Source organism: Corvus hawaiiensis, chromosome 3 (assembly GCF_020740725.1).
Source record: "Corvus hawaiiensis isolate bCorHaw1 chromosome 3, bCorHaw1.pri.cur, whole genome shotgun sequence".
NCBI classification, from domain to species: Eukaryota; Metazoa; Chordata; class Aves; order Passeriformes; family Corvidae; genus Corvus; species Corvus hawaiiensis.
Genome location: NC_063215.1, coordinates 66903138 through 66927784, shown reverse-complemented (window position 1 = coordinate 66927784; position 24647 = coordinate 66903138). Strand labels below are relative to the sequence as shown.

Genomic DNA, 24647 nt, shown 5'->3' with positions numbered 1-24647 from the left:
CAGCAATGAAAACTTTTCATTTGAGTACTAATTTCATCAAAGAAGCAGAGCTTCATCTATATATGAAAATGCACTGAATGTCAGCTAGGCAACCATAGCATTCCTCAGTTAGCTGAGGAAATTGTCATATTGACTCAAACTGCACATATTGATTCAAACTGCACAAACACACACACACACACACACACCCCCCAAGTATTTTTTTTACTGCCTTGGTAAAAATCCTAATTTTCTCTTGTTGCGTATAACTGCTGTGCAGGTGCAGTGAAGTAGAAGCATTAGATACTTCACAAGAGTGATGGTGTTACATTTACATTGTGGGACTGAATTTGGAAAGGAGCCTTTAAATTAGTATTCATTAGTTTCAGATAGCAAAGATTATGCAGATGTAGGCAAGCTGACAAAGGATGTTTCCACATCTTTCAATGGGTTTGTACAGCCTGAAAGCATCTCATGTAGTGCTGCTCAAGAATGTATAAGATGGTAGTTAATGAACTGTGGTAAGCTAGAAGTAAATATTCAGATATGGGCATCATAGTGTGTAGCTCAATGAATTTGACCACAATTATTATATAATTATTGTGGTAATGAGTGGTTTCTTAGTTTTGACTTCACAAAGCATAGTTATTTTAAACTACTGTTAGCAGTTTCTTGCTAAGGGTTTAGTTTAATTAGTTGAGCTTAAACATAGCTTGCCATGAAAAGCAAATGTTTTAGTATTGTTATTGCCTTCTTGAGTTAAGACTGGGAAAGTATGAATTTACAATGAGAAAACATAGTGAAAGCTAGAGTGTTCTTGAGTAATATCCACAAAATAGGTTTCTGCTGAAAACCTATCCTGATGGGGTTTTTTCCTTTAGTACTGTTGAACTAATAGCCTTTAAATCCAATTAGTTTTTTGTCAGATAACAGTTGAAAATATTTTGTTGTACCCCCTCCAAAAAAAAGGAAAAAAAAAATAGAGGGCGATTCAGATGGGATTTTACATGTTATTCCAAATTACCCCCATCATTTAACACAGTTATTTCCTTATACAGCTTGTCCTAAAATTGTAGTCCTAGAGAATTTTGTTCTTGGTCACTAGGGGTCAGTGATTCAGCTCCAAGTTAAGATGCTTCAAGGTATTCAAGTTTGGTATGTAAGTTTCTGCTGTAGCCAATGTAAATTGAGGCAATGGAATACTTCTCTAGGCTCCACTGACTCACTGCTTTGACTGGAATGAGAGCTGAGACATGTAGCTCACATGCAAATGCTTACATTTAAGTATTAGATATAGAGAATTTTCTCTCAGCCTTCAGGTTCTGCTAGACTCTGGTGAGATTAGTTTGTGATGGCCTGATCTAGATCCAGCTCAATGTTTCTCAATGGACAAGGCAAAATTTGGCCACTCCAGGAACAAAGGAACACATATTCTGTCCTCACCTTGAATTGCAGCAGAGCTCAGTATTTTGCTGCCAGTAAAAGAAATTGAGGACAAGGAAGGCCGAGAAACGCTGGTAGAACTTGCTAGGCCATGGAGAGGGGTGGAAGCTCTGGGAGAAGCAGATGGACATGTGAAGGCTGGGAGAGCTCAGAGGGGTGTAAGGGCTTCTTCTGTTCCCCAGGTTGACCTCCCCAGATATGTCATTGTAAGGCTGGGATGGGTTTATGGGGGCCCTCACCTCACTGACAGTACAAGAGAAACCCACATCTTAGCTCTTAAGTCCACTCCCTTCCCCAAGCTACCTTTATTTCTTATGTTCCCCAAACAAGAGCAGCCAGGAGCACCCTTTTAGGCCCAGACCTCACATGCATGGCAGGCCTGGCTGTGCTGCCAGCACCCAGCAGCTTGACAGCATAAACAAACCAAGGAGAGGGCAAGCAAATACAGCTCTTGCTGCTTAACCCATTCCCTTCCCATTGTGGTTGCAGGGAGAGGGAACAGTTCTGCCTTCATCCTTATGCCTGAAACCCAGAGGAGAGAGAAGCCAATTCAGCAGGACCCAACACTGAGACCCAACACAATACACAGCTACTTGGCCCCACTTCTGCCCAACACCTTACAAAGTTGGGCTTTTTTTTTAATATTTTGGCCAAAAACTTTTTAGTAAAGCTCAGAGGATCTGAACGTTTAGCTGTTTGGTGTGATGGTGAAAAATAAGAATAGGAATAAGTAAAAGAAAGAACGAAAGGAAGAACAAAACTCCCCTGAGTTATGTCTGCCACTTATGTCTCATGAAGTAGTTAACAATTCAAGCATAATTTTGATATCTCTCCTAATACTTAGTATGTGTAACTGTTGACCACAATTTTGGGCAGTGTCCTGATTCTGGATACATGGTATTCCTTCTCCTTCCACATGCTAAAGTATTAAGGAAACTTTTCTACCATGTTAGAGGTTTATAGTTTTCATATTTTGTGGGTTGGGAGGGCAGTGATTTGCTTTTTTTAATCAGTAATGAATTACATGTTTAAAACAGCCTTCTGTTTTTCTCTTAGTCTCCCTCGTCAGTACAGAATAATACTGCAGTGTTTTCCGCACTTCGGTTGTTAGGGACAATGTTTGATGTAGTCTGAAGCTCCCAAGAACTGCTTCTTTATTTGAAAACTTACTACTTGACAGATAAATATTTTTTCCAAGTGGGATATGCTACTCTTGATAGGTTGTTACGGACAGCATGGAGCCATTAGGAGTGAATTGCTCCGTTCAGTCACAGCGTAGTCATTTGTGGCTGCAGCTGTTCCCGTTTAGCTCTCTCTGATTTGTTCTGTTCTGATCTGAGGTGGGATCCTCAGGAATAAGGAGCATCATCTGCTGGGGCAGCAGAGCCCTCAAAACTCCCTATTAATCTCCCTGAGGAGTTCACCCAATAGTGTAAATGGTAATGGTTGTTTTATGATGTGAAGACTTGGCTACAGAGAAATGAACACAAACCAACTTGCTCTTACTTTTTAAAGGAAAGCAGATTTTCTCTGTAGTGATAATCAATGGGACTTGTGTTTGGAAGAAAGATGGATTATTCAAAATGAAACCAAATCTGCCCAGGGCAGATTTCCAATGGATCTTACTCCTTTTTAAGTTCATGCTTTCCTAAGTAGTTCCCAAATAATCTTTAGTAAGTGTAAATTAAAGAGCCACCCATGAGGGGAAAAAAAAATCAACCAAGGTCTAAATTACTGTTAGGAACAATTTTAAAGGCAGCAGTCTAATTGTGTCAGCCAATACATTCTTCCTACCTTTTATTTTCCATGTCAAAATGGCATTATGAAACACTGTCATATGTATTTCTTTCTGAATCTTAACCTTCCTGGTTAGAGGTCAGTGACTACAGAGTGACTTTGACTACATTTGTCAAATGTGGAAATGCAGGACATAACTTGGGTCTGTAGGTTTTGAGAAGACACTTAACAAAAGTCTGTTGTCAACACCACCGCGAGGAACTGCATGAGTCACGTGAGAAGCTGTACTTGTAGTCTGTGTTCCTGTACCCACCAAGTTCATTCGGATCGATCTCAGTCTAGAATGAGAGGATGCTTATACTATGTCTCTTTTGGGTCCAGTGTCTCACAGTATGTAGAGACACAGGCTGTAGTGTCTCTACAGCCAGGACGTTTCAACTCCGTGCTGCTCTGCCAGCTTGCCATGTCATGCACCAGTGTGCCCCACTCCTTCATTCAACACACAACTGGTGTGGCAGGCAGCCTTTTTCCAACATCTGCTTCTCCTCCAGGTTTACAGCTGGAAATCGGAGGCAGCTCAAGACCTGTCCTCTTTCTGGAAGTTTTCAGGCCTGCAGGACCTAAACACAGTTTTGGCATTTAATCCTAAGAAATGGCTTTTATGAAAACTAACTTTGGATTTCTTAGCAAGCTCTGAAGCTGTATGAATTGAAAACATCACGTTACCAAGTTTCCAAGTGGAGTGACAGATTGTTCCACCCTGTCCTATGCCATTGTCAGATCAGAAAATTCAATTCTTCACTCCTCATGATGTTTCCTTGGGTGCAAAAAGAAATACAAAGTCTTCATAGCTAGAAATGAATAATGTCAATTTTGTAATGACAAGATATTTCAAAATCACTGTCTCATGTCCTTTAGAATTTGTTTTTCTTTAGCAGTCTCCTCTGTTAGAACATGTTTACAGTAGGTACTCTTTTAAGCTAAAATTTATAAAAGTATTCAAAGAAAGAAAACGGGAAAATTATCTTGACATTCAGTGACAGATGTAATATCATGTAAATCATTACTAATGGAGACCAATTATGGAGGCTCAGAGTCGACTGTAATAGATTTTTTACACAAAGGAGGAAGGATGTTGGACCTACTGCAGAGTTGTGAAGAAGTAATTACATATCTTTCGTGCCTAACACATGAGGTATTTTTAAAGATGTCACACTAGCCATCACACGCTCAAGAACATCATGTTCTAGGCAGTGGGGTGTTTTGTTTGCAGTTACATCTTTTAGAGCAGCCATCTGTACTGCAGCATCTGTGTGCCTGCTACATATTTTGGGTGTGCATGTGCATTACCATTTTGTTTTGTGCAGTTGTTTGGTAACCTACTGAGTGCATTGCAGCCATTTAGCATCCATGCTCTATATGCTGACTGCTGTCTTGCCTCAAGCAATGTCCAAGTTCTTTTTCAAAGTGACTTGTTTTCTACCTATCAGTGGGACCTCATCAGGTCTAATACCTCCCACATAGGAAAGACGTCCTTTTTTTACTGATGTTTGAGAAGGTTTAATGAAATCTGGTAATTTGAGGTTCAAAAGTCTTGTAAGATAACTATTTATAGGTTGTGAAGATGGAATAGATTCTGTATGAATGCTCCCTTACTTCAAGGACATAATGCTGTTTGCTCCTGGCTCTTCTGTTAATTTTCATCTGATTTTTCAGTTCTCTGTTTCAGTATTTCCCTTAGTTATGAGTAGGTTATAGTTAATGACTCTTGTCTCCCACCTCTGCCTTACAGCTGGTGAAACATTACTGTAGGGCAGTGTGCACTGACCTGATAGATGGAAGGCTTCAGTTGGCTTACAACAGGATTCACCTTTTATTGGTTCCAAGTGGAAAAACAAAGTGGCAGTAGGACATGGCCTGTTCGTGAACTGGAGCCCAGACTCAGGAGCTGCCTATCCATTAGACTGCATTAGGAGAATTCCAAAAGTCAGGTCCAGCTCTGCACCTTAACAGAAAGGGTATGATGTTTTGTGTGACAGAAACTCAGAGCTATGTTGTAGGATCATTTGGTGACCTGAGTATAAATATGGGAACTTTTTCAATTTCAACATTAATGTACTTTAAAACAAGTCACGTTTGGGGATCACGACTCTTTTCATTTGTTTGTTGCAATCGTCTGGGCACAGCACTTACCTGCTTGTTGCAGAGATTTCAGGTACTGGAAACCTGAGGTGCCATCCTGTTCTCCACCTTTGTTCTGAAGTGCAGAAGTCTCTTGGAGACCAAAACACCATAGTGCAAACTAAATGTTGTAATTAATAGTAGAGTGAAGGATGAGCAGTGTTCGATGTGAAGGAGTTTGGACTTAATGGATTCTCAGAAGTCAGTTTCAGTTTCCAGCATTAGTTTCCCATGTATGAAATGGGCTTTGTATTTACAGCTATGTACAAATGAACTGAGCCTACTTTACCTCCACACCTTGCTTACATTAACTGGAGAAGTCTGGTATTCTACCTGTATTTTGGACCAGTCAGGTTCTGTCTGACCATTTGTAGAAGGCTTTGCGAAGGAAAGCAACCCCTAACAATACTAGTTTAAAAACCCTGCGTATTTTGTGACCTTTACCACTAATCACATAAAAATTCTTTGGTGTTTCTTGAAGACATAACTGGGGCAGGGCATATGTTTTCTTTCAGTTAATCCCTGAACATCTGTTTTCTCAGCCAGAATAAAAGCGTAAATGAGAGAATGAAAGGACAGTTTATTTTCCCAATTTGAATCTTTTTGTCAAACTCTTTCATCTTAGGATCTTACTAGTAAATAAAGTTTTAGGAAAGGGTCATGTTCCCTAAATACTTGCAGTGTTTAGACCTTTGTTTCCCTTGATAAAATAATTTACACAGAAACCTTTTTGACTACCTTACCAATTCACTGCTGTGGGAGACATCACATCTTAAATATCTTTGAAATGTGTTTAGATATATATTTTATATCCATAAACATGTATTTTACATGTGTGTAAATATATATTTCTATTTCTCTTCTCTTTGTGCTTTGCTTTTTTTCCCATTGGAGGATTGTTCAGGCACCTGGCTACTCAAATCCTATACCAGTCTGATTTAATTCATGGCCAACTTTGCCACTTGTTGTTTTGTCAGTATAACCTTCAGGGAAATCATGGATCACTGCCATGCATTATTAGTCTACTTTAGTGAAATTAGTCTCTGGCAAGTATGCAATATGCTGGTCTCTCAGAGTAGTTGCCCAAAGCCATCTGAAGAGGACTGCTTGGGTGAGGAGAGGTTAAACATACTTGTCACCAAGCTAGGCTGAATTTCTACTGAGCATCTAGCAGAGAATATAGAGAAAATTATGTTTAGGAAAAAAAAATTGAGGTAAGGTGAGGTTTGCATTTCTACTGTGTTTCTAGGTTTTACAGTCCATAAAAGGAATGTCTTTAAGCTGGTTAGTTAACATGGCAGGAGCCTCTACAGTGTCTACAGCTACAGCAGGACAACATTTGTCTATAGTAATTAGGCAGGAACTTCCAAACTGAAGGGCTGCTCACAGATGGAGCTGATAGCTTGCCAGGCAGATGATGTAGGGTTGTTTATACAAACCCACTTTTACTCTTAAAAACAATAGCAAACACACATTGGCAGTCTTTGGGTATGAAATTAATTATGATAAATCTGAAATGTTACATGCCTGGTGTTTTGAAAAAAACCCACATATTGGGAAGGGAAACCCCCCCCTCAAATTAATTCATACTGACGTGACAGAAAAAGATAAGGTCTTACTGAAAGTTTATTTTACTGTGTAAAATAATAAAAGCCTTTGAAGAATGGATAGAGATGAAGCTTTATTACATGTGCAGAATAGCTTTCAATAAAATAAATATATTTCACATCTGTTCTATTTATTACTGTTGATAAGATTAGAGAATTAAGGTTGTTAAAGAATTTCTTCTCAGAATCTATCAAACATGTAAGACTGTTTTGTTCAGGGAATATGTTGTCCTTCAAGAACTAGAATGTGAAATCATCTAAAGATACTTGAAGATGCCCTGTGGTGTAGGAGAGTTTTTCCAGTATGTTTATTTTTACTGTATGTAATGTTAATATTTATAGAAAAATTCTCATAGTACTGCCTGCTCCAGTATTGATTAGATGACAGGTTTTCGTGTGAGCTAAAATTTACTTCATTTCAACTGAAAATACGGTAAGACTTAGTACATAAAATCTCAGAGGAAATACATGCAGGAAAGACGCTTGAATGAAACACTGAAGAAAGATGTAGAATAGTTGGCTTTGATCTCCCCTGGCTCTCTCCACCTTCTCATAAATGTAATGAAAACATTTGTACTCTGTGACTACTGTTATTTTTATGATTATGCACATTTTCTGAGGATTGTAAGTAATGCTACAAAGGGTGTTGGCAAAGGTGCTTCTTTTTCCAGTACCTTGTAGTTGTGAAAGAAACTCGAATAACAGCCTCTGTAGTACTCTGGTTGAGCTATGTATGCTCTTCTCTGGGAAGCTCATTTTACAGAGAAAGAAAATCTGATATCCTGCCTTTTGTATCTGCTAGACAAGTATTGCGGAAAGAAATTTAGTGATTTGCTAAAACCCGATTCAGTTTCTCCATTCTTCACTAATATCTCCAGATATTAGTGTATAATGTAGTATTTTTTCCTTTGTATGTGTTAGCCTGTTTAGGATGGATACAGTTACATAGATTTCATTTTAGAAAGTGTATATTAACTTCAGTTTCTTGCACTTTCTATCTGTTCCGCTTTAAGTATTTACCTGACTAGAGAAAAAAAAAAGTAAGTGAATTTTTGGGTCTAGTTTTTGAAAAGTGTGTTTGTCTCAGCTGAATTTCCTCACAGCCTGACATGAGCGTCCGTAGGAGTGCTGGGTGTCTCTTCTTCTTTTTAGGAGATGGAGTTCTGAGACTGTTGGATCAAGGTCTTGAATACATGTAATTTTTACAAGCTGTAATTTCCAACTCAGTTTCTGATCTGAAATTTCAAGACTCCTCAGTAACACGCAAACAGAATAGCATATTTTTTTAGTAATGGTAGGATCCTGTTTTCCTGAATTTGTTTCACCCTTCAGCAGTGCCAACAACTTGGATTTTTCACTGGCCACAGTGGTTCCTGCAGTATCTGCAGATTTTGCAGTATCTGAATGCAGATGCAGTCATTCAGTTTCTGAAAATGAAAGACTTGGGAACAGTGACTGCTGCCGCTGCCCCAGGGCCCTGGGGGAGTGCTGCATCAGCTGTTCCTTCTGTGGAAGGCTCAGGACAACTTGTTTCTTTCTTCTTGTTACTCCCAATACCTCCCCAGACCAACACATTTACTTTTCTGGGATCCCCGGTGATGATGGCAGTTACTGAGATTGGGAAGTGAGGTCACAGAGATGATCAAGGAATGGGAAAGCAGCTAGGTCACTCACAGAACCTCATTCTCATTTCCACAGAGTTGAAATTATTTTCCCCTTTTATTACACAAAAGGAAAGTCAGTTCAGAAAAATCAGATTGTCTTTTCAGGTGAAAAAGCATGGCAGGCTGTTCAGCTCCTTTGTGGGGAGTAACCACGTGTAGCCACCACGTCCACGGGCCTTTGTGCATGAGATCTCTCAATGTCCAGGGCTGGTGGGACACCTGGAGATGGGCCAGCAGATCTCAGAGCGACTGCAGGAGCCAACACAGGGACTGAAGACACCAGTACTTGATATCTGAGATCTGGGAAAAACTGTTCTTCCTATATCCAGGGGGAAAAACCCCAACAAACTTTTGCTGAGCTTTATCTCAAAAAGACTGAGAAAATAAGAACATCTCATACTGAAACAACTAATCTGAAGTATGAGCTCACAGCTGCAGTGTACTAAACAAGTAAGATGGTGCTGGCAGAATTGATTTATTTTTATCCATACCAGTCCCTTCCTGCTTCAATGGATCATGTTGCATTCTGGAGAGAGAATTACTCAGCTGTTTGGTATTGGGGAGGAATAAAACAGGAGGCTTACTTTAAGGTGAACTGGAATATACGTCCTTTGTTAAGACAGTTCTGTCAGCTGGTAGAATTTTAATCAATGTTTTTCACCATATAGTTGGTACAGGATCTGTGTTTGAATAGCTGTGAATACAGTGTATATTACCTTACTACACTTGTGTGGGGACCAATGGAATACAGTCTTTTTCCCAGTAATATACATCTGGTATTACAGCCTGGTCCAAAACATTAGTCAGTTTTACAGCTATAGACAGAATTTTATTACATTTTTCAGTAATGTGATAATGATGAGCTGATTCTTACAAATCTTCATGGACTTTCTCATCAGTGTAGAACCAAATTAAAATTTAACTTTTTCAAAATTTCCAAGTGTTTAGGTAAGTGTTTCACTGGTTCAGTCAGCCAGCCAAATATTTTAGGAAAGAAGGTTCTTGTAAGTTTTCTAGCAGAGTTTCTGAACTGCTTTTCTGTAGTAATTTAAAACCTAATTTGCAGAACCTTTATATTAGATATCACTTGGAAGTAGAGTCTAACTAATTAAGATTATTTTCATACAGATCTTGATTTTTCTTTGCTAACCCTTAGCTTCTGAATATACTGTTAAGGTAGATTCTAGGACAAACAAACTTTTTTCCAAATGTTGCTTTAAGTTATACTCAATGTTTATTCAAGCTGATCTGTTTTGAAGAAAAAGACAGAAATCTTACTGTTTTTTCTGTTATGTCTTTCAATTCTCAGAACAACAACAAAAAAAACCCCCACCAAATGCAAAACAAAAAGAAAAAAAACCCCTTTGCTTAGTATGAATTGCACAAGAGTATGAGTTGAGAAATACTTTTTATGTGTCTTCACGTGCACATGCCAAAAGGTCTCTGCCAGAACTATTCTCTATTGGAATTTACAGGAGTTTGTGAAGAGCAAATACTGAAGCACTGTCTTGTTCTTTCTCCTTTAAAATACTATTTGAGGAGGAGCCTGAGGAGCTGGATTGCTCAGAAAAGGATCTGTTCAATATCTAAGACAGAACTCTTGGGTTGCTAAGCTGTAATTGAAAGGTAAATTTTGAGACAAAACAAAATTAAATTACTGTTTGCATAGTTTATTGTTCCTTTGGGATTTATAAAAACATCTCCAGTATTCTTTGCCTCCACCCAAAAAACTATCTATGTTTGTTGAATTACAAGTTTTAGATTGCAGTTCTGTCTTCTTTCTGAAAGATTTGAGCAACTATTTGAATTCCCTAAGAGTGTATTAAAACACAGGAGACAAAAGCCTCAGCTTCTGTTTCCAGTCCTGGTTGTGGAGAAAGGCAGTATTGCAGTGTATGCTGTCCATCAAAGGACCAGGCATTTCTCATGTAAAAAATCTGAAATGTTGTTAATGTTTTTGATGCTGTTTTGGTTTTGTCGTTTTTCTGTATTAACTAAAAACAGGGATGAAATGCATGGGGCTTTTAGTGGAAACTTCAAATACAAAGTTAACCTTAAAAAATTAAATATATTTACTAATGGTGCTTCTTAAAGGATGAAGTAATTGGAAGACATTAAACAGGAAGATAGTACTGTGTGTCTTGGCTTCCAGAAAGGGTATGATGGCAGCATGCCCTGGACTGCCAACATCCCCAAAAAGCTTCCTTGCTGACTGCCTTCACAGTGGGTTGCCTGTATATGCCTCCTGTTTCTTGATGCTAAAACAGTAAATAAAATTTTGGTAAGGTTTATGCCACAATGGGCCTGAATTGCAGATAGTATCTAGGTGTAGCTCCAGTATAGTTGTTCATAAATGGAGAGTGCTGGGTTGGGCCAATTAGCAGATGAATCATTTGTACAATTTTTAGAATGTTAATTCATGGATTTGCCCATTCATGGTGGTTTTGGAAGATTATTAATCAAATATGTATTGATGCAAATGTTAAGCAGCGAGTTCACTGTCTGAAAACCAGATTTTTTCCTGACTTCTTGTGGAAGTAGGTGCAGAGTAGGAGGAAGGAGAAAAATGCTTTCTCTCCCCTGCTCTGTCCATCCTCCTCAGCGAGGGCCCCAGCACAATCTATTTGTTTCCAGGGCAAGACAGGATTTCCCTCTCCTCAGGTATGCTTGGCCTTTCTTCACAAAGGGTGATGTTCAGTGCAGGTCCCTTATGGGACATTGTTGTCTGTCAAAGTGAAATCAACACTCAGTGCACATAATTATGGGATGTGGGAAGAAGATGGTGAGAGGGGATCTGGTTTTGGTAAGCCATGCTTAACCCTCTCTGTGTATCTTGCTAGTTGCTCTTCCTTTCAGGTGATAAAGTTTTGACGTTTCTGGAATAAAGGTCTCAAGTGGAAGCCCGTATTTGCCGTAAAAAGTTGGGTAGAGGCTACCTGGCTGCAGCTTGCACATTTGCTGGGCTCAGTGAAGCTCTGGTTGCCAGCACATTGGGAAGAGGCCCAAATGCCACTTGCTCTTGCCACTGCTTTGAGTCATGGTCAGGGTTCGGCCATCCCAGGACACACAAAACCAGGTTCTGGGGAAATAACCAGTCTTTGCCCATGGGAAGCACCTAATTAGATGTGTTTATCAGGTGTTTTGTAATAACAGAAACATGTAGACAATTACTTTCCTTTGAGCCAGCTTGTGTTTACCTCTCTTAAGAATGTGCCATGAAGAAAAAAGGTAAACTGCTATTTAATTGTACTTTAGACTATAGATATTTAAGGTAACTGAACCATAACAGGGAACGGGGCACAGAGACTATGCTAATGTTTGAAAGTGAGAGCTTTCTCTTGTGCCAACCTTTTCTGAAGTTTTAAATTTTAAATGTATTGTACAAAGCAAGAGTGATCCAGATCAGTGATCCATTTAAGTGTAAGAGGTAGCATATTTGCTAAATTATAGCCAGGTTAGGGTTCTGGATTTGATGATTTGGGTGTGGTGTTTTTTGGTGGGGTTTTTTTTGTTTCAGTTTTTGGTTTTTTTAGATCCAGTGAATTATTTGAAAAATACAGTGTAAAAAACAGGAAGAGCAAAGTATTTTCCAAACAGTAGAACAGTTAAGCTCAGCTTCCACTTGATGCAGCTTTGTTCTTGCGTCCAGCATCAAAATGGAACAGATTCCATTCTGAATAGTTACGTTACCTACCTACGCTATCTTTTTATTAAAAAAATACTTTATGATTAAGGAGTATTGCATGATAAGGTGTGGACTAGCCTAGGACTGGCTCAGGAAATACTCATCTTGAATAAGCAAATAATGCTAAGGTTACCTTATTGCTAAAAACCAGTGCTTATTTTGGACAAAATTCTCTTGCCTTATTGATCAATAGTGGAGGTATTTGTACATTCCATGGAGATACTAGACCAAATTTAAAAATAACAAGGAAGGTTCACAGTTACTTACCATAGATACTTCTTTTGAATTCAAAAGAAAGAGAATAATTTATTGCAATATATAATGTACAAAAATAATTCAAATTATTAACCTCAAGACATTTGTTCCTGCAGTCTCCTGTGTAGATACAGCTTTTAATCAGAGCAAAGCTTAAGGTCGTGAGTAAAGTCTTCTCTTGCAAGATATAACAGGCACCTTCCTGTGCTGCCAAGCCAATGCTCAGTGCTTCCTTTTCCTCCTTCTCCCTATCATTGTTCTTTGCAGCCATGAAGATCCTTGGGGTAGCCCCATGAAGAAGTATAAGTGGCCAGTGCTGCTGGACTGGTTGCTACACCACTGCATGGTACTCCAGCCTCAGGAGAAGGCAGTGGGCAGATGTGAGGCTGAATTACTGCTGAGTCTGAGGCGAGGAAGAAGGGTCACATAAGAGTTAGGGGATACGTGTGTATACATATATATGTATAGTGCAGAGCAGAGTTGGATAAGAGGACATGAAGCATGCAGAAACTGTGACAAGGAAGGATCATCCTGTGGTTAATGCACAAGATTGAGACAAATTTAGTTTATTGTGTCTCACTCATCTCCAACATTGGCTTGGTACTGATGCACCTTAACGGGTTGTGCAAGCACCACATGTTAGATACAGTGAGACAGACTGAATCAGCAGAGACTCAATCTCCTTGTGTGAGGCAAATGGCAGCTGTGCAATTTCAGCACAAAATCAGAGGGCAGCAAATTCAGAGGGTCTTGTGCTTTTCCTACTTGGCTCCACAGGCTGACTGCCATTCTGTAAAAACTATTGATAGACTTGAGGTTTTGGCTAATGTTAGGCTTTCCAAAAGTAGTCAATGGCAATTGCTGTATTACTACTTACGGTTTTAAACATGGGCCTTTTGTAGTTTAATGGGAAAGGGAGGGTGGCAAAATCTTGTGGGCAAAGCTGTGGAAATAGAGGGAAATTTCCTTAAGTGTCACGTTAAAGAGTTGAAAACAAATTTTGATTTAATGGCACGAGTAAACCCCTCTGCATTCCTTTTCTTCTGTGTTGTCTTACTTAACTCTTGGTTGTGAAAAAATAAAGAGATAATTAGTGTTTGAATTGTGGTAATGTAGAAACCAGGACCAGAACTGCAGGTAGAAAATGCTGTTGAACCAATGAGGCCCTGCATTAGAGAACTCACTGTCTACTCAGAACAGACAAAACACAGAAGTGGAAAACTGAGGCATGGAAAGAAAACAGTTTGTTCCATAAGAAACCAGGAAATGAGCTCAGGGCTTATGATTATCATCCTGCATGATATTTCCAAGCATTACCTCTCTTTTCTCAGAAACAAAACATGTTAATACCAAATTATTGAACATTTAAAAAAAGAAAAAAAGAAGTTCCACTTGTTCTGTTCCACTTTGGAATTAGCAGCGTTTTTTCATTAATATTTATGTCATTGTATCAATTGTTATTTTGCATAAATTAAGTATATATAATATATCAAATTTTAAGCAGTGGCTGTGCTAGATTTACATGGATTGTAGTATCAACCTTTTTCTGCTTGCCAACATAATAGTGCCTTAGCAGAAAGTGAGAATGATACCTTGTGGCTCAGTCAGTGCAACCCATTAAAGGCGTATACTTACAAACAGTGGTTCTTGAGGAAATTGTAGAACAAAAAACGAAAAGTTAGCTTAAGAGATCACTTAACAAATATTATTGGTGGGTGAGGAATGAGAATGCAGAAAATACGGCAGACTTGATTGAATAAATGCTCGACAATTAGCTCAACTTTTTGTGGAAAAAGTCTGTTCTTTAACTGCAAAACTCTCACTGGTGGATTCAAGGAGTCCGGTTGTGTTCTCACAGTAGAAGCATTTAAAGCATTGAAAATCTTCAAATCAGAAATCCATATAATAAAATGTAGATGTTTGAGAGAACTCAGCAAATAAAAAAGGGTCTCTGAAAGACCTATCTATATCTAGATGTTATTACAGTTAAGAAAATGTAAATCATATTTGGGATAACTGAGGGTTTTGGTGTATCTATAAGTGAAGAAAATCCTTATCTTTGGGGAATGACAACAGAAGTAGCTGCACCTAATGCACTGGGGGTAGAGATTTGAATTCTATACCTCTTTTTGGCATTGGGCTTAGACAAAATGTAGATCTTTTGTGCTTTTTCTTTTATACAAAATGAAAGCCTAATGACTTGGAATTGGGAGTCTACATGTCTTAGAAGTTTATTATTAAATACATGTTTATTTCAGTAGTTGAGAGTCTAGCTGAAGACTTGAATCAAAAAATTTCAAATTGAATAACTAATAATGTTCTTTTATTTATGCTGTAATTTATTTGGGAGAGGGATGGGAATAGAATGACAGTAAGATATTATGTTCAAAGTTGCCATGGTAATGCAACCTACTACCTGTCGCTACGACTGTGCTCTCGCTGTTATTACCTTTATTACAGCTCTTAACATTGCAGGATGTATCCTTTAGTTTTTAAAATGTTACGATTCAATTTCATTTGTAGGAAAACCAGTAAGTTTTGCTGCCTTCCAGCAGGGCTCTAGAGTAATAGCAATGATGGCAGTGCAGGAACCTAATTCTGCTGACATGGCTCCTATCCTCTCATGCAGAGCAATTTACAAGCTATCAAACCATTCAGGAAGACAAGAATATCAAGACAGTTCAGTGCCCTATCTATAGGGCACTTTTCCTGTAAAGTCAGTGATCATTATTTGGAGACAGAAATGCCCACCAATAATGCCATACAAAACTCCAAGATAGAAATAGGTGGTTCCTAGCATTAGAACTTGGAATGGTTGTATCCACTTTACTAAGAGGGTCCTGTCACCTGCAGAGTGCCCCAGGACCTCTGTTACTGCCTCAACCCTGCTGAGCAGCAGCAGTATGGTAAGCCTGAAGTCAGACGGAGTGCTTCCATTTGGGATTGCAGCAGAGAGACTCTCAAGATGCCACCAGTTGTATGCTACTGTTCTCCCAGGCCTTCCTTTTCCTCTCTTACTATTGACCTTAGCCCCTCTAGGTAGTAGATGGCTCGCTCTTTACAATACAGTGCAAGGAAAATATTTACTTAAGTCAAGATGGTTGTCTAAACCGTGACTTTCAAGTATGGAGGTGGTGATAGATGTCTTCTGTCTTCTGCACTTAAAATGCTGTATACAGGTCTCCATTCTTTCTTGTTGGATTATTTTTTTTTAAGACCTGTCTCCTGGTTTTAGTTCAACAACTCCCTATTCTTTCCTGCTAGGTAACAACACTTGTCTGCATGTGAGAGCCATTGGCTGAATTTTGCAAAATTTGTACTGGCAAGCTCCTTTCTGTATCTGAATCTGTCATGTCTTTGGAAGGAAAAGTTCCTGATTAAGCAGGCTGTGCAAGTTGCCTGTTCTTACACTCCCTCTCTGTGTCCTGTGGTTTAGCACTTTATGTAAACTTTTATATAAACTTTTGTATTTTTATCTAGAAAACACTGAAAGTTAAGTAGATACCACACAATAGAATCAGAGATAAGTTACTGCATTTTATCCAGAACAGTACTCTGATGGCTGTTGCATAACAAATGCTGGTTTTAGTTTAACTGAGCTGTGGGATAATACTGCACTGTATGAATGTACACAGTACATACGTGTTTTGAGGGTGTGCCTACATTGATAAACTAAAGGTGGATGCATCTGTTATGTTTATTACCAAATAGTCACAGGGATAATCATGGTGAAAGGCATACTCGCAGGCATACTCACAGGTAAGGGGTTTGGTGTGGTCTCAGCTCTATGAATACAATCCTCGTGGGTGAGGTCTTGGATTCTTCCCCGCTTAGGCTCTGCTTATAATCATGGCATCTAATTTAGGAAAAAAGGGTCCTAGACTCCATCTGCATCAAAGCCAGAAACATGGGTCTTTGAAAGGTAATTCAGTCTCTTTCAGCATTAGTCACTGGGCGGAGGCACCTACTTCACTCATTTAGGCCTAGAAGTGTGGGAAATACGTTTGACCTTAAGGCAATAATTTGTAGCCCATTATCAAACTCAAAAACAAGTGAAAGAATTTCCAGTGCAATATAATACATTGACAGTTTGGAAACCTACCTTTGTTAGCTCATGCAACAAAGAGTTGATGTCTGTCCAGTCGACTCTGGCCATTTTTTCAGTCAGATGTTAGTGTTGCAGGCTCTACATTTGCTCATGCAAGAACAAACAGGTCTGTGAAGAGGGAAATGTGGGTACTGCTTCACTATCTGAATTTCTGATGACTGCTCTTATCTGGTTCTCTATGGCAGTTTTCTCATCCTCTTGGTTTTCACTTATCTGCAAGAACTTCCTACAAAGTCTGCATGTTGTAAGAACTTTGCCTCAAGATACATCAGTTCAGTCTTTTCACCAAAGTCACCGATGTCATATGATATGGTTTAAGAGAGGATTTCAAGAGTGTCTGTAAAATATTAATTTAACTTGTTCATTTGTCAGCTGTTAAAGGTATGCCTGTAGATTCTAGGGTCTTCTCTATGTCCACGTAAGACATACCAAGAGAATTCCAGCATTGAGAAGGGTTTTATGAACACTGACAGCATTTTGTTGATTGGCACAAGGAGTGGTGATAGTACTGTTTGAGAGGTTTAGATACAACAGTGGTATGGATTTTGGTCAGTAAAGGAGGGCAGAAATTAGAGCTGGCAGATACAGTAAAGCAGTACCAGTAAGTTCTTGTTGAACATAAGAACCATCATTCACTTCAAAATACTAAGAAAACAGAGGATGCGTGAAATGTCTCATCTGCGACTGGAAAAGGAATTTTTAATAGCTGAACTTCAAGTAATTGACTGGTAATAAATAAAAATAATTCATTCACAGGGTAGGACCACTACAAGGGAAGTTAAATTATTTTCTATGTAAAAAAGTCTACAAAACTGAATTACAGTTTCTACATCATCATTTTATCCCCTTTTTAGAAAAAGGGAGTAGCAGCAGTTCCTTTCCTTTGCAGAGCATTTTGAAACAAAACTGCAGAATACATTGGATAAAATCAATACTTCTGAGCTCATTAGGACTATTAGCAGAAATAGTAGAACTGTGCAGCATACAGCACAGAAAACCTTACATTTTGGAATGTTTGCATGCTTAAAAATTCAGTGCTTACAAATGAATAAAGTGAGGTGGCTGCTACAGTTTCTTGTGCTGCAAAGGGAAATCGTCCTGAGTCTGTAACCCTTAAATCAGTCTCTCTGTGTCTGTTCAGAGGAAATGGTTTTGTTCAGAAGATCTGATGCACATGAGAAATCTGTATGCTTCCTACAAATAAGAATTTACAGTAACATTTATAGCACTAATGCAACAGAATGAAAATAATCCAAACCTGCATGAATCACCATGAACCAGTCTTAGATCTCTTCAAATAAAAATATAATTCCAGTTATTATGATACTCATTTTTAATGTAACTTTTCATCTGAGTTTGCTACTTTTACAGAGCAACACTCCTCTCTTCTAGAAATCTTTCCACTAAAACCAGATTGATGCTTAAAACATCGTCAGGTCCTCTTCCTTCAGGTCAGAAATCCCAAGCCTTTTCGTAACTGAAATAATGGAAGAGCCATGGGCTCCATGGAGCCCCCAAGAGGCCTTACTTACTGCTGCTTGGTTTTCCATGAAAAGTTGTCAGCCACTGCAGTATGTGCGCTGAACAGTCAACTTAAGAAATACTGGAATGAAGATTGTAAGAAAGCTTGACTGGAATAAATACTTGTAACCTCTTGTGAATTTGCTGTGGTATTCCTGACTTACCACATGGAGCTGTGTACTAAATAGAATCAATAATTTGGTGGTTCATCCTAACTTCTGCTGGATGAAGCTACTCTGTTGTTTTGTCACAGCTATGGCCCTATTTTCTCTCCTAATTTGTTGTGCTTGCTCAGTGAAATTGAATCTCATGCCGTTTCAGGCAAGTCTTGGAGAAGTTGTTTTCCTCGGTGCAGATGGCTCTTTCCTCCAGATGTGAAAGGCAGTTAAGAGCTGCCTCATTTTTTCTTAACCCTTCTGAACCATCTTGAAGTGCCCTTGTTGCTATGGCTGCAGTAGTGCCATGGTTCTTGCCCCATAGCCAATTTTCTTATGCCTGTATGCTGTCATGCATGTCAGTCACAGCACTGGCTCCTTATGTAGGTTGCTTTGGCTTATTTGGTTTGCTTTAGTGTCTGTTTTAACAAGAACAAAGTAAAATTCAGGAGCACAGTAGCCCCTGGGAGATGTCCCTGCTGGCAGATCTTGTGGAAGCTTGGCGCCAGTAAGGATGCAACCCCTGGTGTTTGCAGCTGCAGATGTTCCAGCCTTGCATCTTCAGCCCAAAGCAGTCAAGGAGAACCTGTACCCTGACCATTTCCCTTCACCGTGCTTGTTTCATTTGGGAACACAATGAGCTGTCAAAATTTCCTGCCTTGTTACTACAGAATCCTTCCTTTTGCTCTAAAAAGGATTATTTATCTAAAATTGCTAATTACATAAATCGTCAGAACAACTGTTTAGCCTTATTTTTAAGGTGGAGACAAAGAGATGGAAAGGTCTGCTAGACTGGTGAAAGTCAGCTTCAAAGTAATCTGTCAAAGCAAAAAAATAATATCGAGCATGTTGCCATGAACAGCCCTTGCCTCTTGGAAATTAAAATCCATGTGATAAGTTGTATATCTGGTGCAATCCCTATTCCTGGTCTTTCTGTTGAGTGTACTTAGATGTAATTAAAAGTATAATAGTATAGGAAGTATATAAATATTTGCCAAATACATGAGCCAAGAAAAAATGGAGGAAGGGAGGTGTGGTTGTTTTAGCCCACCACCACTTCCTAACTAATCTTTCTCTAATGATGCAAAGAGAGACTAGGTGGCACCTGGTGAAGTATTTTGAAATAACAAATTCATGAGGTAGAGCTACTTGATAACATCTTCGACTCATCAGAAACTTGCCTTCCCTCAGGATAAAGTTAATAATCATATAAGAATATAAAGATTTTAGTGGCTTTTCCTAAGTCAGCAGGGATGCAGATTTATTCTGCATATAGATTCCTGTAGTGCTAGAGACAACCCAAAATTATATTGTCTGTAAAAAATGTAAAATTACACAAATAGCTGATTGGAATCATCACCAGTTTGCCATGACTTCAGTTCCTGGGCTTTGCTAGTTAGTAAAACTCATTCACATTTACTAACGGCATCAATAGCTCCATTGCTTCCCCTCTCTTTGCTGAATTGCTCTGAATAGTGTACATAAGCATCTAATTTGGCTAGTCTGTAGTTCTACATGAGACAGCAGCACCACAGGAAGAAGCTGGGCTGCCAGGAACATCCAGAGCAGTTGGGACAGAAAAGGTGACAGCAGCAGTGAACTTAATTTAAAATAGCTGTAGCTGTTAATACCTGGTATCTCCCAGCATTGTGTTATCCTCAAGTATCACTGGTGCTCTTCTGTGTCAAGATCATCAATAAAAATTCTTTAGGACCATTCCCAGTATGAATTTTCTAAAGCTGATGGAGATCATTGTTCCCAAGCAAAAGCTTCCTATCAGTGTACCATGTTATCTTCTTATTTTTAGTCTTCAGTTTTTGTACTCATCTTTTGCCTTCTCTTGTATGTTCAATGAAGTCCATATGGTTGAATTGCACTACAGTATTGCTTTCTTTTCCTTCTCTCTAACAGTTAGCTATTTTGTTTGAGGTAATTATCTTGTATGGTCTGCTTTTGGTAAGCCCACATCGTGTTTTCTTTGGTTTTAAAGTTGCCCACCTACCTTTAGCATTCTTTTCCTCAAAATTTGGGCTCATACTATTGAGATCAGAGTTAAGCAATCTTTGATACATGACTGTATGTGATCTTCTCTAGTACTATGGTACGTCCTTTGATTTGATAAATATGTTATTTCATGTCTAGAAAGAAAATCAGTCTTGACGGTTTTATAGTATTATATGCTTTGGGTGTTTTTTCAGATTTTTGGAGTCTGAATTTCTCTTGTTTGCTTGTTGGTTTTCTTTTTTAATGTCTCTGCTGATATAGTCACAAGTGACATGTTTATCAGTGTGTAATGCAGGGGATTACTTGCAGTTTCCTGTTAATTGATTGGTGCCTACAGAAAAACAAAAGCCTTGGTCAAGGCATGCTCTGAATTCACACCCATTCTTAATTTGCTGATGCCTGTATTAGCAACAGGCTCAAGCCTGCCTGATTTTTTTGTGTTTATATAATGTGTACCATATGCTTGCCATTCTTACTCTTTCTGCACACATGAGCCAATCTGATGGGGCTACCTGTGGTAGAGAGCAATGCTTTTAAGTCTGACTGCTGCTTCATGGGCTCTGGCTTGTGGGTGCTGATGAATCTTGCATCGGTGTTTTACAAACTCTACAGCTATTTGCTCCACCCTTCTACTCTTTAACGCGAGGACGCGGGGGGATGGGTTCATATACCTTCCTTGCCACAAGTTGCATGTAATTTTAAACTGCTGATGAAGGTAGACCCACGGCATTACCATACCTTTGAAGTGGAACAGCTGAAGAGCAGGTAGAGGTTTGCACCTCCTGCCCCTGCTATCGGGAGGGGTAAGTGGGGTCAGCAGCAGCTTGAGTTGCTGTGGACTGGTTCCTTAGAGTGGTTGTCAAGCAGGAGCTGAGAACACGGAACATGTGTTCTGTCTCTGGAAACAAAAAAGCAAAGTGAAAGTAAGGGTGAGAGGACGTAGATTTGTATTTATAATCAAAAGTGACTGTGTTTGAAATATTCTTAATTTGCTTGCACACTCTTGTGTCTTTCGTATCTCTAAGGACCCCTAGAGGGCACGGAAGTTTTTCTCCACCTCAAATATTTAACTTAATAATTCTACTTGGCTTTCTTCCCTTAAACATAATTGTAAGCACATTTTAAGTGAACATTAGATAGAAAAAAAATAACAGCATTTAACTAGGTCCTTCTTTTATGCTACATGATGTTTTCTTGTTTTTAAACACAAGCAGTAGAAGCTAGCACTAGCAGCCAAATTCTTAAATTACTGTTTAGATTAGTCAGATGCTATATTTGTATCCCAGAGGAAGCGCAATTCAAACTAACTAATAATTCATAATTTATTGCAAACTTTGAGAGGACTACAGTGTGAGCTGTGTAAGGATGTGCAGTGGGTATGCTTTCAATATTGCAGTCTCTGTTTCTGTACAAGAGGAATTAGTATGGTGAAGAACTAGAGTACTCTAACTCGAACCTCAAAGTCTCCAAACTCTAACTAGGACCTCCAAAGTCTCCAAACTTCATCTTATTTAAGAATTTTTAATATTTTGGTCTTGATACTTGCCTGTAAAGAAACAATTACATTGCACTACAAGTTACTTAAAGTTATGGAAACATAAAAATGACATCTGCTTCCCACTACTTCCTATCTACTTGGAGAGAGGTTTTGTAACTCTTACTCATCCTGAGGAGCATTTTTCTCCTTAAATTAGTTTTGCCTATTTCACGAATATTACATGGTAAGTCAGGAACTAGTCAGTGTGAATTGCACAGCAGTACTAATTCTTAGTATTGTGTTGGCACTTTATCATCTTTGGATATACTTACTAACGCTCGAGAGTAATGCTTATCTGAGAACATCAGGTTTTCACTTACATAAAACAGCAGCAGTGTTTGAGGAGAAGGCTTGCATTTTCCAGAGTGCTCAAAGAGCAGAAAGTTAAACAAACAAACAAGCAAACGAGCAAACAAACCACCCACCTAACTTCAAAAAAATCTTCATACTTTTTTGGGGGGATTTTTTAATCAACTGTTGATTTTGAGACCAGTCCCACAACTTTGGAGGTCAGTTGGATTGTGAGCCTAGTCCAGGATTGGACTAGGCTTTGTATGTGAAGCCGTGACAGTCCTACCTAGAGTCCTACCTGTTCTTGCCTGGGAAAAAACCCCCAGATGTCTGCATTACTGCTGAAGCAATGAGAGTCTGCTTGCTGGGCAAGAAGCTGTTCAATAGGATAATGTTGTGGTTTAATCCCGGCCAGCAATGAAGGGTTTTTTGTGTCTTTGTTCTCATAAGAGGATCAGCTGTACTGCTTTACCCAATTACCCAGGGATGTCATGGGAGATGATTTTTTGGACCTTAGTATTCCCACTGGAGGAGTGTAATGTCGTCACTTTGTATTAAAAAATAGATCAAGATCAAAACATCAGAGAAAGTCAGCTGCCCCTTCTAATGTCTCTGGGGATTTTGTGTTTTGCAGGAGATGCACGGGTGAGAGGTCAGACAGGGGTTGTCTCCGAGCGCCGTGGCTCCTACCCATTTATAGACTTCCGTCTTCTTAACAGTAAGTGCAACCCTTCTTTCAGGTCTGTATTTAAATACAAATAAATAAAAATCTCTATTGAAAATATGCAAACCAAAGTATTTCATCTCATACATATCTATAGCTCAGCTGTCTTCACACAGTCAGCATTAATTCCATTATTTCCACCCGGTGTCTGGCTGTGAAATATTCTGATTGTATGAATAGTGTCTGTAATGCTCAATCTGTCAAATGTAAATACAGTAGGGCCATGGGGTGTGCTGGGGAAGGAGAGGGGGCAGTTCAGAATTAAAAAGATAAACCTCTGTGTCCTTTAGCCTCTTAGACAACAGTTGGAACAGATTTATGTGAGGCTGTTATCCGGTCATATAGAATTGGCACAGAAGGGGAGCATGTGACAGCACTGACCAGTGGTTTATAATAACATTAATTTTTCCAACAATTAGAACCCAATCCAAAGCCCCATGGAGTCTTCTCATTGACGTCAATGGATTTTGGGTCAGGCCAGCAGTGAACATCTGTTAAAAATAATCTTAACCTCATTTTTATTGAAGTTGTTTTGCCACTGTTGTAAATAAAGGACAGCAAATTTAAAAAAAAAAAAAAAAAAAAAATAAAAATCAAGACCCTGTTGGGTTTTTTTTCACCTGATGGACGCTATACTGATGCAAACCCATTAGTGAGTGTGTAAAAAATAACATTAAAAAACAGTGACAGCTTAGTCTTGGGCCCTGTAGCGTTCAGCCTGGATCAGCTGTGTTAACTTCAGTGTTCAGACACAACCAGATCCCGATTTGTCCTTGTGTACTGCACAGACCCCTCCATGTAAGCTTTGAAAAAAACTGTTACTCACTGTCTTCATCAAAACAGACTGAAACCCCAACAGTTTTAGTGCTGACACTGTTATGCTTCTGGCAATTGTGCTTTTCATCAAAGAACAATTGTCAAACCAGAGTTTGAATTCTCCTTTTTGTACCTCCTTGTCTGGGTGCCTGGGGAAGGGGAAGGGAGGACAAGTAAAGCAGGAGGACTGGCTGGGAGTCAGGAGTAAAGAGGAACTCCTGGGAAAGGGAGGACTCAGGCTCTGACGGACTGCATTCATCCACGCCGGCAGTTACTGCCACCCAGCCACGTGCTGCTATCAGTCTTGCTGATTAAAGGTGTTTTCTGGGTTGTAAGTCCATCGGAGAGCTTGATACGGCTGATGTAGAAAGACATAAGGGGGAAGATGGGTCCATCAGTTTTCCCGGGACAGAGGGAATAACTTACTGGTTGAGCAGAGTTTTGAGGACAGTTTAGTTCTGACTTGCCAATGAAAAACATGAAGAAAAATCAGGTGTAGGCTAGTTGGAAATAGTACTGGTCATGCATGCCCTTATAAAGACTGAGAGAAAATAAAGCAGCTTTCATTCATGAAGTAGAAGTGGATATATATTCATATTCAAATGTGACTAAATTACTTATTTTTATTTTGAATACATACACTTTATATAAAACTCCGTTCTTCTGTTCTTTCTTCTTCATGGGTAAAGAAACTGAAAACTTACCAGGTTTTTTTTTCTGGAAAAAGGGCTTTCACTTTTAACCCCTGTAGATGAATCCTACCATCCTCCAAATCCTGCCAGCCTCTGGGAAATGCTGGTGCTGTCCGTGGGCTGTCTAGGGAGATGTCCATGGCAAGGGATGTTCCGGTGAATAGTTAGCCTTTGATCATGCCAGGAGCAAGGCACTCCACACAGCCCCTCTGACCATAACTGCTGAACCTGAAAAGTGGTGCCTCCTT

General features: G+C 39.1%; 1 protein-coding gene across 3 annotated transcripts in view; it reads left to right on the top strand.

Moving 5' to 3' along the window:
• Positions 1 to 24647, top strand: part of PDE7B (phosphodiesterase 7B) — a 174346-nt gene that overhangs the window by 112875 nt on the left and 36824 nt on the right. For all 3 annotated transcript variants that reach the window (XM_048296496.1, XM_048296497.1, XM_048296495.1), the window contains one exon: positions 22802 to 22885. In XM_048296496.1, coding sequence (XP_048152453.1) covers positions 22802 to 22885 — 84 coding nt within the window. The remainder of the gene's footprint in view (positions 1 to 22801; positions 22886 to 24647) is intronic.